The sequence below is a fragment of the Bombina bombina genome, chromosome 1 (assembly GCF_027579735.1).
Source record: "Bombina bombina isolate aBomBom1 chromosome 1, aBomBom1.pri, whole genome shotgun sequence".
NCBI classification, from domain to species: Eukaryota; Metazoa; Chordata; class Amphibia; order Anura; family Bombinatoridae; genus Bombina; species Bombina bombina.
Genome location: NC_069499.1, coordinates 452834024 through 452850416, shown reverse-complemented (window position 1 = coordinate 452850416; position 16393 = coordinate 452834024). Strand labels below are relative to the sequence as shown.

The 16393-nt window shown below is 41.5% G+C and overlaps 1 protein-coding gene across 5 annotated transcripts in view; it reads right to left on the bottom strand.

The window, feature by feature from the left end:
* Window positions 1-16393, bottom strand: part of PDK1 (pyruvate dehydrogenase kinase 1) — a 251531-nt gene that overhangs the window by 197726 nt on the left and 37412 nt on the right. For all 5 annotated transcript variants that reach the window (XR_008400113.1, XM_053698443.1, XM_053698444.1 and 2 more), the window contains exon 2: window positions 6530-6671. Coding sequence is in view for 4 of the 5 variants with exons in the window: in XM_053698443.1 (XP_053554418.1) it covers window positions 6530-6671 (142 nt within the window). In the remaining variant the exon portion in view is untranslated. The remainder of the gene's footprint in view (window positions 1-6529; window positions 6672-16393) is intronic.

Sequence of the window (16393 nt, the reverse complement as noted above, 5' to 3'; positions counted from 1 at the left end):
GTGGGAATACATAAGCTAGGTTGAAGGTCCAGGGCGCTACTAGTGCATCTACTAGAGTCGCCTTGGGATCCCTGGATCTGGACCCGTAGCAAGGAACCTTGAAGTTCTGACGAGACACCATCAGATCCATGTCTGGAATGCCCCATAATTGAGTTATGTGGGCAAAGATTTCCGGATGGAGTTCCCACTCCCCCGGATGAAATGTCTGACGACTCAGAAAATCCGCTTCCCAATTTTCCACTCCTGGGATGTGGATTGCAGACAAGTGGCAGGAGTGAATCTCCGCCCATTGAATTACTTTGGTCACTTCTTCCATCGCCAGGGAACTCCTTGTTCCCCCCTGATGGTTGATATATGCAACAGTCGTCATGTTGTCTGATTGAAACCTTATGAATTTGGCCTTTGCTAGTTGAGGCCAAGCCTTGAGAGCATTGAATATCGCTCTCAGTTCCAGAATGTTTATCGGGAGAAGAGATTCTTCCCGAGACCATAGACCCTGAGCTTTCAGGGGTTTCCAGACCGCGCCCCAGCCCACCAGACAGGCGTCGGTCGTGACAATGACCCACTCTGGTCTGCGGAAGCTCATCCCTTGAGACAGGTTGTCCAGGGTCAGCCACCAACGGAGTGAATCTCTGGTCCTCTGATCTACTTGGATCGTCGGGGACAAGTCTGTATAATCCCCATTCCACTGTCTGAGCATGCACAGTTGTAATGGTCTTAGATGAATTCGCGCAAAAGGAACTATGTCCATTGCCGCAACCATCAAACCTATTACTTCCATGCACTGCGCTATGGAAGGAAGAAGAACAGAATGAAGTACTTGACAAGAGCTTAGAAGTTTTGATTTTCTGGCCTCTGTCAGAAAAATCTTCATTTCTAAGGAGTCTATTATTGTTCCCAAGAAGGGAACTCTTGTTGACGGGAATAGAGAACTTTTTTCTACGTTCACTTTCCACCCGTGAGATCTGAGAAAGGCTAGGACAATGTCCGTATGAGCCTTTGCTTGTGGCAGAGACGACGCTTGAATCAGTATGTCGTCCAAGTAAGGTACTACTGCAATGCCCCTTGGCCTTAGCACCGCTAGAAGGGACCCTAGTACCTTTGTGAAAATTCTTGGAGCAGTGGCTAATCCGAATGGAAGTGCCACAAACTGGTAATGCTTGTCCAGAAAGGCGAACCTTAGGAACCGATGATGTTCCTTGTGGATAGGAATATGTAGATACGCATCCTTTAAATCCACCGTGGTCATGAATTGACCTTCCTGGATGGTAGGAAGAATTGTCCGAATGGTTTCCATTTTGAACGATGGAACCCTGAGAAATTTGTTTAGGATCTTGAGATCCAAAATTGGCCTGAATGTTCCCTCTTTTTTGGGAACTATGAACAGATTGGAGTAAAACCCCATCCCTTGTTCTCCTAATGGAACAGGATGAATCACTCCCATTTTTAACAGGTCTTCTACACAATGTAAGAATGCCTGTCTTTTTATTTGGTCTGAAGACAATTGAGACCTGTGGAACCTTCCCCTTGGGGGTAGTTCCTTGAATTCCAGGAGATAACCTTGAGAAACTATTTCTAGCGCCCAAGGATCCTGAACATCTCTTGCCCAAACCTGAGCGAAGAGAGAGAGTCTGCCCCCCACCAGATCTGGTCCCGGATCGGGGGCCAGCATCTCATGCTGTCTTAGTAGCGGTAGCAGGCTTCTTGGCCTGCTTACCTTTGTTCCAGCCTTGCATCGGTCTCCAGGCTGGCTTGGTTTGAGAAGAATTACCCTCTTGCTTAGAGGATGTAGAATTTGAGGCTGGTCCGTTTCTGCGAAAGGGACGAAAATTTGTTTTATTTTTAGCCTTAAAAGACCTATCCTGAGGAAGGGCGTGGCCCTTTCCCCCAGTGATGTCTGAAATAATCTCTTTCAAGTCAGGGCCAAACAGCGTTTTCCCCTTGAAAGGGATGTTAAGCAATTTGTTCTTGGAGGACACATCCGCTGACCAAGACTTTAGCCAAAGCGCTCTGCGCGCCACAATAGCTTATTGAGCGACTTTTCTAGTTCTTCGAACCAGAAACACGCTGCTGTAGTGACAGGAACAATGCATGAAATTGGTTGTAGAAGGTAACCTTGCTGAACAAACATCTTTTTAAGCAAACCCTCTAATTTTTTATCCATAGGATCTTTGAAAGCACAACTATCTTCTATAGGGATAGTGGTGCGTTTGTTTAGAGTAGAAACCGCCCCCTCGACCTTGGGGACTGTCTGCCATAAGTCCTTCCTGGGGTCGACCATAGGAAATAATTTCTTAAATATAGGGGGAGGGACAAAAGGTATGCCGGGCCTTTCCCATTCTTTATTTACAATGTCCGCCACCCGCTTGGGTATAGGAAAAGCTTCGGGGGGCACCGGGACCTCTAGGAACTTGTCCATCTTACATAATTTCTCTGGAATGACCAAATTGTCACAATCATCCAGAGTAGATAACACCTCCTTAAGCAGAGCGCGGAGATGTTCCAATTTAAATTTGAATGTAATAACGTCAGGTTCAGCTTGTTGAGAAATTTTTCCTGAATCTGAAATTTCTCCCTCAGACAAAACCTCCCTGGCCCCTTCAGACTGGTGTAAGGGCATGTCAGAACCATTATCATCAGCGTCCTCATGCTCTTCAGTATCTAAAACAGAGCAGTCGCGCTTTCGCTGATAAGTGGGCATTTTGGCTAAAATGTTTTTAATAGAATTATCCATTACAGCCGTTAATTGTTCCATAGTAAGGAGGATTGGCGCACTAGATGAACTAGGGACCTCCTGAGTGGGCAAGACTGGTGTAGACATAGAAGGAGATGATGCAGTACCATGCTTACTCCCCTCACTTAAGGAATCATTTTGGGCAACATTATTATCAGTGGCATCATTGTCCCTACTTTGTTTGTCACATTCATCACATATATTTAAATGGAGAGGAACCTTGGCTTCCGAACATACAGAACATCGTCTATCTGATGGTTCAGACATGTTAATAGGCATAAACTTGATAACAAAGCACAAAAAACGTTTTAAAATAAAACCGTTACTGTCACTTTAAATTTTAAACTGAACACACTTTATTACTGAATATGTGCAAAAGTATGAAGGAATTGTTCAAAATTCACCAAAATTTCACCACAGTGTCTTAAAGCCTTAAAAGTATTGCACACCAAATTTGAAAGCTTTAACTCTTAAAATAACGGAACCAGAGCCGTTTTTACATTTAACCCCTATACAGTCCCTGGTATCTGCTTTGCTGAGACCCAACCAAGCCCAGAGGGGAATACGATACCAAATGACGCCTTCAATAAGCTTTTTCAGTGGATCTGAGCTCCTCACACATGCATCTGCATGCCTTGCTTCTCAAAAACAACTGCGCATTAGTGGCGCGAAAATGAGGCTCTGCCTATGACTAGAAAAGGCCCCCAGTGAAAAAGGTGTCCAATACAGTGCCTGCCGTTTTTTTAACAGAATTCCCAAGATTAAAATAACTCTTCAAAGTTATAAACCATTAAATATGCTTATAAAGTAATCGTTTTAGCCCAGAAAAATGTCTACCAGTCTTTAAAGCCCTTGTGAAGCCCTTTATTCTTATATTTAAAACTAAGAAAATGGCTTACCGGATCCCATAGGGAAAATGACAGCTTCCAGCATTACCAAGTCTTGTTAGAAATGTGTCATACCTCAAGCAGCAAAAGTCTGCTCACTGTTTCCCCCAACTGAAGTTAATTCATCTCAACAGTCCTGTGTGGAAACAGCCATCGATTTTAGTAACGGTTGCTAAAATCATTTTCCTCTTACAAACAGAAATCTTCATCTCTTTTCTGTTTCAGAGTAAATAGTACATACCAGCACTATTTTAAAATAACAAACTCTTGATTGAAGAATAAAAACTACATTTAAACACCAAAAAACTCTTAGCCATCTCCGTGGAGATGTTGCCTGTGCAACGGCAAAGAGAATGACTGGGGAAGGCGGAGCCTAGGAGGGATCATGTGACCAGCTTTGCTGGGCTCTTTGCCATTTCCTGTTGGGGAAGAGAATATCCCACAAGTAAGGATGACGCCGTGGACCGGACACACCTATGTTGGAGAAATTGCATGTTTCATGAAGGTTTAGCTCTGACTTTAGAGTCCCTTTAAATACAAAAATCAGGGCCGAATGAGCCTACCGGGATACCGGGAGATTTCCTAGTGGGCCGTCCCAAGGCCAAATCAGTTGGGAATCAGTTGGGGAAGAAGAGCCTGCAGAGGGAGCCTCCGGGGAGGTCACTAAATGAGCCTTGTGCGCATGCACCGCAAATTCCTGCAAAGCCGCGGGGGGGGGGGGGCAGATCAGTGGCTGGATGGGAGAAGTTAAGTCAGTCGCAGACTAAGAAGAGGGAGTCAACAAAGTGGCCAGACTTGCTTGGCAACATGAAGGGCTGGGCTTGAATATGCACTAATATTTAAAAAATGCCAGGTATAATAACAAACTTTTGATTGAAGTCATAAAAACTAAGTATAATCACCATAGTCCTCTCACACATCCTATCTAGTCGTTGGGTGCAAGAGAATGACTGGGACTGACGTAGAGGGGAGGAGCTATATGCAGCTCTGCTGGGTGAATCCTCTTGCATTTCCTGTTGGGGAGGAGTTATATCCCAGAAGTAATGATGACCCGTGGACTGATCACACATAACAGAAGAAAATGATCCTTAGCACTCTTTGTGATATCACAAATTACATCCATTTTCTTTTTATTTAATTAAAATGAAAAAATTAGATTGAATGTACTTAGTAATCACACGTATGTCTGATAAACATATATAAATACTTTACCTATTACTATTATACTAGTGCTGCGGAACCTGTTGGCGCTCTACAAATAACTGATAACAATAATAGTAATAAATACTTTATTATAGTAACTGGTCTAGATATATTTTTATTTTATTTACATTTATAAATATAGCAAATGACTAGATTTGGTTTAACCATTGACTTGTGCTGTATACAATAGCCTTACAGGGATTGCCTTGACATTTAAATATGATGGATACGAAGCCATTAATGAGATTGCAAATTTTATTAATATAAAGAATGAATCCTTGGAAAAAATAATTACAAAAAAAGACTTTGTACTTTTAGTTCTTAATTTTGTAATCATATAAACAAAAGTTGTCGAATAACATTTTGATTAAAGCTATTTGGATAATCCTCTATTACATTCCTCAAATTTTGCGTAGAAGAATTTTTCCCCCTCTTCAATGAAAAAGAGTTCTGGTTTAGTCAAATGGTGCATGACCCACTACAGGTGTTCCATAGGACTAAGCTATGGTCATTTCAGGTTATCTCTTGGTTTATAATGCGGTTTGCCTTGAGAAGTCATTGAGCTGAAAGTTGAATATTTTCTTCATATTTCTGATTTTTTTTCTCTGCGAAAATTGCTTTTTTAATTTTAGCTAAAGCTATTAGTTTTACCCACCATCATGACCATAAAAACCCCAAAGGTTAATTACAGAATTAATAGTATCAACATAGAAATGAAGACTCCGGGATTATTATTTCAGATGATTTGAAGTACAGTGAAAAAAAAAAAAGTAGTGCAACAGGTAAGGGCGACAAGATGATTAAAAGGGACATTTCAGCCAAAATTGGAATCCACATGGATACATTTCAGTTTTGAAAAGAAGCATTTTTGTAATATACATGTATTGGCAGAAATGCTTCTAATAGAAACTATAGCTGTTTCAAAAGTGTATTTAAGTATGCACCGTGCACCAGCATTTTAAACACAGCACTTGCTCAGAAATCCTAAGGTGTTTGTATCATCTGGTAATGGATAAAAAAAATGTATTGCTGAAATGACACAAGCCCCATAGGCTCTCTGCGCAGCTGCAGTATTTAAAATGCTGGTGCACTGAGAATATCTAGCTATGCTTCACATGCACGTGCAAAGAAAAATGTTAACACTAAAACAGTGATAATGTTTACTAGAAGCATTTTGCCAGTACATGTATATAGCAAATGTTTATATTCAAAGATGTAATTCATCTATGTGCATTTAAATTTTGACCGGAATGTCCCTTTAATTGCATGTAAAAGAAGAAAAAAATCATTTTAATATGCCTCTTGATCTCTAGTTAGACCTTATCTTTATTACTATCTCCAGAAGGATATCATTAAACTGTAAATGGAGGGCTGGTACATGGTATAAAACTTTATGACTTTAACTGAATAAAACTTAGACGAGAGAAGGGAGAGATGTGATGTGACTGAAACCTTCAATATATAAAAGAATTTCATAAACCTGAGAAGATCAGATTTTTTTCACAAAAAGAGCAACACCACAACACAGTGTCATGATCTCATGCTAGAGTGTAAAATATTAAAGGTCTGAAATGATTTGTTCTCATGCGAGTCTTTATATTAACAAAAACCTGATGTTTCAATGAGGGTTTTTAGACTCTGGATATCAATCAAATAGCCCAAACAAGACCACTGTTAATTTGATAAATACTAGACGCATCCTTACCAGCTCTGAACAAGCTTAATTGAAGGCATCTTTAACAGGTTATCTGGAAGCAAATTAATTTCCTTCATTATGTTTGCTAACCGCACAGGTAATTCCTGGCGAAGAAATAAAAATGAAGTTTTTTCACAGGCATTTACTGAACCTAGAAAGAAAGAAATAAAGAAAGAAGAAAAAAGTTAAAACTCGCATTTTGCTTAAATAATTTACGCAAGTTTACATAAAATCACATTTTACTTTTCTTGTGGAACTTGCAACAAATTTTGCATGACTCCATTTATCCCTCCATAAGCTTTAAAAAAGACAGAATTTATGCTTACCTGATAAATTACTTTCTCCAACGGTGTGTCCGGTCCACGGCGTCATCCATAACTTGTGGGAATATTCTCTTCCCCAACAGGAAATGGCAAAGAGCACAGCAAAAGCTGTCCATATAGTCCCTCCTAGGCTCCGCCCACCCCAGTCATTCGACCGACGGACAGGAGAAAAACAGGAGAAACCATAGGGTGCCGTGGTGACTGTAGTTAAAGAAAGAAATTAATCAAACCTGATTAAAAAACCAGGGCGGGCCGTGGACCGGACACACCGTTGGAGAAAGTAATTTATCAGGTAAGCATACATTCTGTTTTCTCCAACATTGGTGTGTCCGGTCCACGGCGTCATCCATAACTTGTGGGAACCAATACCAAAGCTTTAGGACACGGATGAAGGGAGGGAGCCAATCAGGTTACCTAAACGGAAGGCACCACGGCTTGCAAAACCTTTCTCACAAAAATAGCCTCCGAAGAAGCAAAAGTATCAAATTTGTAGAATTTTGCAAAAGTGTGCAGGGAAGACCAAGTCGCTGCCTTACATATCTGATCAACAGAAGCCTCGTTCTTGAAAGCCCATGTGGAAGCCACAGCCCTAGTAGAGTGAGCTGTGATGCGTTCGGGAGGCTGCCGTCCGGCAGTCTCATAAGCCAATCGGATGATGCTTTTCAGCCAAAAGGAAAGAGAGGTAGCAGTAGCTTTTTGACCTCTCCTCTTGCCAGAATAAACGACAAACAGAGAAGACGTTTGTCTGAAATCCTTTGTTGCTTCTAAATAGAACTTTAAAGCACGAACTACATCTAAATTGTGTAACAAACGTTCCTTCTTTGAAACTGGATTCGGACACAAAGAAGGCACAACTATTTCCTGGTTAATATTCTTGTTGGAAACAACCTTTGGAAGGAAACCAGGTTTAGTACGCAAAACAACCTTATCTGAATGGAACACCAGATAGGGCGGATTACACTGCAGAGCAGATAACTCAGAAACTCTTCTAGCAGAAGAAATAGCAACCAAAAACAGAACTTTCCAAGATAACATCTTGATATCTATGGAATGTAGAGGTTCAAACGGAACCCCTTGAAGAACTGAAAGAACTAAATTCAGACTCCAGGGAGGAGTCAAAGGTCTGTAAACAGGCTTGATCCTGACCAAAGCCTGAACAAAAGCTTGAACATCTGGCACAGCTGCCAGTCGTTTGTGTAACAAGACAGATAAAGCAGAAATCTGTCCCTTTAGAGAACTCGCTGATAATCCCTTATCCAAACCTTCTTGAAGAAAAGAAAGGATCCTAGGAATTTTGATCTTACTCCATGAGAATCCCTTGGATTCACACCAACAGATATATCTTTTCCATATTTTATGGTAAATTTTTCTAGTTACAGGTTTTCTGGCTTGTACCAGAGTATCTATCACAGAATCCGAAAACCCACGCTTAGATAAAATCAAGCGTTCAATTTCCAAGCCGTCAGCTGGAGGGAAACTAGATTTGGATGTTCGAATGGACCCTGTACAAGAAGATCCTGTCTCAAAGGTAGCTTCCATGGTGGAGCCGATGACATATTCACCAGGTCTGCATACCAAGTCCTGCGTGGCCACGCAGGAGCTATCAAGATCACCGAGGCCCTCTCCTGTTTGATCCTGGCTACCAGCCTGGGAATGAGAGGAAACACATAAGCTAGGTTGAAGGCCCAAGGCGCTACTAATGCATCCACTAGAGTCGCCTTGGGATCCCTGGATCTGGACCCGTAGCAAGGAACCTTGAAGTTCTGACGAGACGCCATCAGATCCATGTCTGGAATGCCCCATAATTGAGTCAACTGGGCAAATATCTCCGGGTGGAGTTCCCACTCCCCCGGATGGAATGTCTGACGACTCAGATAATCCGCCTCCCAGTTTTCCACTCCTGGGATGTGGATCGCAGATAGGTGGCAGGAGTGATCCTCCGCCCATTTTATGATTTTGGTCACTTCTCTCATCGCCAGGGAACTCCTTGTTCCCCCCTGATGGTTGATGTAAGCAACAGTCGTCATGTTGTCTGATTGGAATCTTATGAATCTGGCCTTTGCTAGTTGAGGCCAAGCCCTGAGAGCATTGAATATCGCTCTCAGTTCCAGAATGTTTATCGGGAGAAGAGATTCTTCCCGAGACCATAGACCCTGAGCTTTCAGGGAGTCCCAGACCACGCCCCAGCCCACTAGACTGGCGTCGGTCGTGACGATGACCCACTCTGGTCTGCGGAAGCTCATTCCCTGGGACAGGTGATCCTGGGTTAACCACCAACGGAGTGAGTCTCTGGTCTTCTGATCTACTTGAATCACTGGAGACAAGTCTGTATAGTCCCCATTCCACTGTTTCAGCATGCACAGTTGTAATGGTCTTAGATGAATTCGCGCAAAAGGAACTATGTCCATTGCTGCAACCATCAACCCTACTACTTCCATGCACTGAGCTATGGAAGGTCGTGGAACAGAGTGAAGAACTTGACAAGCGTTTAGAAGTTTTGACTTTCTGACATCTGTCAGGAAAATCTTCATTTCTAAAGAATCTATTATTGTCCCCAAGAAAGGAACTCTTGTCGACGGAGACAGGGAACTCTTTTCTATGTTCACCTTCCACCCGTGAGATCTGAGAAAGGCCAGAATGATGTCTGTGTGAGCCTTTGCCTTTGAAAGAGACGACGCTTGTATCAGAATGTCGTCCAAGTAAGGTGCCACTGCAATGCCCCTTGGTCTTAGAACCGCTAGAAGGGACCTGAGTACCTTTGTGAAAATCCTTGGAGCAGTGGCTAGCCCGAATGGGAGAGCCACAAACTGGTAATGTTTGTCCAGAAAGGCGAACCTTAGGAACTGATGATGATCTTTGTGGATAGGAATATGTAGATACGCATCCTTTAGATCCACGGTAGTCATAAATTGACCCTCCTGGATTGAAGGTAAAATTGTTCGAATAGTTTCCATTTTGAACGATGGCACTCTGAGAAATTTGTTTAGAATCTTTAAATCCAGAATTGGTCTGAAAGTTACCTCTTTTTTGGGAACTACAAACAGATTTGAGTAAAACCCCATTCCTTGTTCCACAGTTGGAACTGGGTGTATCACTCCCATTTTTAACAGGTCTTCTACACAATGTAAGAATGCCTGTCTCTTTATTTGGTTTGAAGATAAGTGAGACATGTGGAACCTTCCCCTTGGGGGTAGTTCCTTGAATTCCAGAAGATAACCCTGAGAAACTATTTCTAGTGCCCAGGGATCCTGAACATCTCTTGCCCAAGCCTGAGCGAAGAGAGAGAGTCTGCCCCCTACTAGATCCGGTCCCGGATCGGGGGCTACTCCTTCATGCTGTTTTGGTAGCAGCAGCAGGCTTCTTGGCCTGCTTACCCTTGTTCCAGCCTTGCATCGGTTTCCAAGCTGGTTTGGTTTGCGAAGCATTACCCTCTTGTCTAGAGGCTGCAGAGTTGGAGGCCGGTCCGTTCCTGAAATTGCGAAAGGAACGAAAATTGGACTTATTCTTGGCCTTGAAAGGCCTATCTTGTGGGAGGGCGTGGCCCTTACCCCCAGTGATGTCTGAGATAATCTCTTTCAATTCTGGCCCAAAAAGGGTTTTACCCTTGAAAGGGATATTAAGCAATTTTGTCTTGGAAGATACATCCGCTGACCAAGACTTTAGCCAGAGCGCTCTGCGCGCCACAATTGCAAACCCTGAATTTTTCGCCGCTAATCTAGCTAACTGCAAAGCGGCATCTAAAATAAAGGAATTAGCTAACTTAAGTGCGTGAATTCTGTCCATAACTTCCTCATACGGAGTCTCTCTACTGAGCGACTTTTCTAGTTCCTCGAACCAGAACCACGCTGCTGTAGTGACAGGAATAATGCACGAAATAGGTTGCAGGAGGTAACCTTGCTGTACAAAAATCTTTTTAAGCAAACCCTCCAATTTTTTATCCATAGGATCTTTGAAAGCACAATTATCCTCGATAGGAATAGTAGTGCGCTTAGCTAGTGTAGAAACTGCCCCCTCGACCGTAGGGACTGTCTGCCATAAGTCCTTTCTGGGGTCGACCATAGGAAATAATTTTTTAAATATAGGAGGGGGGACAAAAGGTATGCCGGGCTTCTCCCACTCCTTATGTCCGCCACCCGCTTGGGTATAGGAAAAGCGTTGGGGTGCACCGGAACCTCTAGGAACTTGTCCATCTTGCACAACTTTTCTGGAATGACCAGGTTGTCACAATCATCCAGAGTAGATAGCACCTCCTTAAGCAGTGCGCGGAGATGCTCTAATTTAAATTTAAATGTCACAACATCAGGTTCTGCCTGTTGAGAAATTCTACCTGAATCAGAAATTTCCCCATCTGACAAAACCTCCCTCATGGCCACTTCAGATTGGTGTGAGGGTATGACAGAGCAATTATCATCAGCGCCCTCCTGCTCTACAGTGTTTAAAACAGAGCAATCGCGCTTTCTCTGAAATGCAGGCATTTTGGATAAAATATTTGCTATGGAGTTATCCATTACTGCCGTCAATTGTTGCATAGTAACAAGCATTGGCGCGCTAGAAGTACTAGGGGTCTCCTGCGTGGGCAAAACTGGTGTAGACACAGAAGGAGATGATGTAGAACTATGTCTACTCCCTTCATCTGATGAATCATCTTGGGCAACTTTACTATCTGTGGCAGTGTTGTCCTTACATTGTTTGGACGCTATGGCACAATTATCACACAATTTTGAAGGGGGAGACACATTGGCTTCCATACATACAGAACATAGTTTATCTGAAGGCACAGACATGTTAAACAGGCTTAAACTTGTCAATAAAATACAAAAACCGTTTTAAAACAAAACCGTTACTGTCTCTTTAAATTTTAAACAGGGCACACTTTTTACTGAATATGTGAAAAACTATGAAGGAATTGTTCAATTTTAACCAAATTTTCACCACAGTGTCTTAAAGCATTCAAAGCATTGCACCCCAACTAAACCGGAGCCGTTTACAGTTTTAACCCCTCTACAGTCCCAGCTACAGCCTTTGCTGCGACTTTACCAAACCCAGGGGGGTATACGATACCAAATGAAGCCTTCTAGGAACCTTTTCAACTACTTCCAGACCCATACACATGCAGCTGCATGTCCTGCTCTCAAAAGTAACTGCGCAGTAATGGCGCGAAAATTAGGCTCTGCCTACTACATAGAAGGCCCTTCCTGACTGGGAAGGTGTCTAAACCAGTGCCTGACGTAAAAAAACGTTCTCCAAAGTTATAAAGTGTGAATTTCAATATCAAGCTGTATAAAATGCCCAAATAAAGCAATCGATCTAGCCCATAAAAGTGTCTACCAGTTTTATAGCCCATATTAAGCCCTTTATTCTGTTTGAGACTAAGAAAATGGCTTACCGGTCCCCATGATGGGGAAAATGACAGCCTTCCAGCATTACAGTCTTGTTAGAAATATGGCTAGTCATACCTTAAGCAGAAAAGTCTGCCAACTGTTTCCCCCAACTGAAGTTATCTCATCTCAACAGTCCTATGTGGAAACAGCAAATGATTTTAGTTACTGCTGCTAAAATCATATTCCTCTCACAAACAGAACTCTTCATCTTTTTCTGTTTCAGAGTAAATAGTACATACCAGCACTATTTTAAAATAACAAACTCTTGATAGTAGAATAAAAAACTACAACTAAACACCACATACTCTTCACCATCTCCGTGGAGATGCTGCTTGTTCAGCGGCAAAGAGAATGACTGGGGTGGGCGGAGCCTAGGAGGGACTATATGGACAGCTTTTGCTGTGCTCTTTGCCATTTCCTGTTGGGGAAGAGAATATTCCCACAAGTTATGGATGACGCCGTGGACCGGACACACCAATGTTGGAGAAATGGGCTTTGTTTCACTTTAATGGAAGGTGGAGAGAGGTAAGTTATACTTTAATATGTTTGTTAATAAATTGAAATTAAATTTGTGAGAAAAGTATGTGAACCATTATAAATATTATTCTATCATAAGTATTATTCTCATAAATAAAATTAATAATGTTAAAAATGTTACACCAGAACTAAAACCAAAAAGGATATTAAGTGATGGTAAATGCAGCATTTTTAAGTTTATGCATGTTAAAGATTATAAATATGTAAGCAAAGTAAGTAATTTTTTTTATTTTATAAATAAAGACAAAATGTATGCTTACCTGATAAATTTCTTTCTTTCCGAATATGGAGAGTCCACGACGTCATCAAATTACTAGTGGGGAATGTCACTCCTGGCCAGCAGGAGGAGGCAAAGAGCACCACAGCAAAGCTGTTATGTGTCCCTCCCCTACCCATAATCCCCAGTCATTCGACCAAAGGGAAAAGGAATAACACAAAGGTGTAGAAGTGCCTGAGGTTTAGTCAAAAATAATGGTCGGGTTGTGGACTCTCCATATCCGAAAAGAAAGAAATTTATCAGGTAAGCATAAATTTTGTTTTCTTTCCTAAGATATGGAGAGTCCACAACGTCATCAATTACTAGTGGGAACCAATACCCAAGCTAGAGGACACAGATGACTAGAGAGGGAGAAAAAGACAGGCAGACATAAACAGAAGGCACCACCACTTGAAGAACCTTTCTCCCAAAAGAAGCCTTAGCCGAGGCAAAAGTATCAAATTTGGAAACAAGTGTGCAAAGAGAAAAAGTTGCAGCCTTGCAAATCTGTTCCACAAAAGCTTCATTTTTGAGAGCCCAAGAAGAGTAGATAGCCCTAGTGGAATGAGCTGTAATTCTCACAGGAGGCTGCTGACCAGCAGTCTCATAAGCAAAACGAATAATACTTCTCAACCAGAGTGAAAGAGAAGTAGCGGTAGCTTTCTGACCCTTACGCTGTCCAGAGAAACAAACAAACAGGGCAGAAGACTGGCGAAAATCCTTAGTCGCCTGTAGATAGAATTTTAAAAAACACACACACAATATCCAAGTTGTGCAACAGACGTTCTTTATGAGAAGAAGGCTTGGGACAGAGAAAAGGAACAACAATTTCCTGATTAATATTTCTTTCCGAAACCACTTTAGGAAGAAACCCCAATTTAGTACGAAGAACTGCCTTATCTGCATGAAAGATAAGGTAAGGCGAATCACACTGCAAAGCCGAGAGTTCTGAAACTCTCCAAGCAGAAGAGATAGCAATAAGAAACAAAACCTTCCAAGATAGCATCTTAATAGCTATGGAATGCATTGGCTCATACAGAGCCTGCTGCAAAACTTTAAGAACAAGCTTAAGACTCCAAGGAGGAGCAACAGGTTTAAACACAGGCCTGATTCTGACCAGGGAATGACAAAAAGATTGAACATCTGGCACATCCTCTTGTGTAATAAAATAGATAATGCAGAAATCTGACCTTTCAGAGAATTGATTGAAAACCCTCTCTCCAGACCTTCCTGGAGAAAAGACAAAATTCTAGGAATCCTGGCCCTACTCCAAGAGTAGCCCTTAGATTCACACCAATAAAAAGGTATTTACGCCATACCTTATGGTAAATTTTTTGAGTAACAGGCTTGCGAGTCTGGATCCTGGTCTCAATGACCGACTCAGAAAAAACACGCTTAGACAGAACTAAGCATTCAATCTCCAAGCAGTCAGCTTCAGAAAAATGAGATTTGGATGGAGGAATGGACCCTGAGTTAGAAGGTCCTTCCTCAGAGGTAACCTCCAAGGTGGCCGAGATGACATCTTCACTAGATCTGCATACCAGATCCTGCAAAGCCATGCAGCAGCTATTAGCATTACCAACGCTCTCTCCTATTTGATACAAGCAATGACTCGTGGAAGAAGCGCAAACGGAGGAAACAGGTATGCTAGATCGAAATTCCAAGGAACCGCCAGAGCATCTATCAGAGCTGCCTGCGGATCTCTTGACCTTGAACCGTACCTTGGAAGATTGGCGTTCTGCCGAGACGCCATCAGAACAAACAGAAGAGCCACAAACTGAAAGTGTTTGTCTAGAAAGGCGAAACTCAGGAACTTGTGATGATCCCTGTGGATGGGAATATGAAGATACGCATCCTTCAGGTCTATGGTTGTCATGAACTGACCCTCTTGGATTACAGGAAGAATGGAACAAATGGTTTCCATTAGGGCTGCACAATTAATCGCATATACGATTTAAAACCGTGATTATTAGCCGTAATTTAAAAACCGTGAGAGTATGAGATTTTTAGCCCCGCCCCCTTTGATGTCACCTATGTTGTACAGAAGGGCTGGCTGTAACGGTTCATTGCGCCCGGGCTTCTGTAGGGAAAGGAGGGGGTGGGGGGAGTAGAGAGGCTATGCAGGAGCTGCGCTATGGAAATAAAGCCTGTTTACAAGAGAGTACAGAGAGAGACGACTCAGTTACAAAGTGGAAGAACTTGATTGAAGGTAATTTAGAACGTGCACTGACTTTAGCAATCCAACCTATCATGGTCTATTTTAAATCACTGAGAGAAAGAAAGGGTGCGATGGCACTACTGTGCGTATTGAGGGTTGGGCTGATAATATCGGTTTGGCCTTATTAATAATCGCTCTTGCCCATAGGTGCTGTGTACCAATTACTTGCAACATGCACAACCAAAGAAAGTTGTGAAAAAAGTGTACACAAAAATAGCACTCACTCCCTCATGTATTGAATTATATACGTGTGGTGTGGTGTGCATATGTAAGAAAATTGACACATTAAAAATAAAACTTTAATAGTATTAATTAAAAATTGGGCACACTTAAAAACCCTAGACAACTCGTAGTTGTAATGTGTAATATGTCTGTAAATGACCAGACGAAATAAGATATCAATAATATTATCAGATAACTATTAATATCTCTACCTCAGGAATTGATGTACTAATAGTGTAGTAGGTTAAACAAAATTATATGGAGTACTCGTTAATAAGACCACAATGATTGGTTATGAGTACCCCTTAATATATAATAATAATTTAGTTATGTTCACACCATCTACACTTGTAGATGTAGTGTCGTGGGAGCCAAGTTCAAAAACAGATTCTGAGTAATAAATGTATCTTGGGTAATATAGCTCCTAGTAGATGATTGTGTTGTTACTTGTTGCCGTCTAGATATATATCAATGTCATCATAAAAATGTCTCATAGTGACGCTTGGGTTTCCAGTATTGATTGGTGACTATAGTGTGGTATTACCATACTATTATTATTAAGAACTCAAATGGCCATTGGAAATAACAGTGTGTAAGGTTGGATAACTTAAATTGAATTTCCAATTGGCAATAAGGTCAGTTACTGTATGATAATATTAGGACCATTATATACAGTCTTTGTAAACAATTAATTATTTTTGATTGGGTTACTATGTCCACTTAGTAGTATTTGAACCAAAAACAATTCTTGGTAGTTATAATTAGGTACTGAGATCACTTGGTATAGTTTTGTTAATAGTTTAGTAGTATTCCAAAAATAATTGTTATATTTTAGTAGCGTATACCTTCATATTTATGATGAGTAATCTTATATTGCTATTGCAAACATATCATAGTCTCGATATCTTATAAGTATGTAATCGAATACCTAGAGAG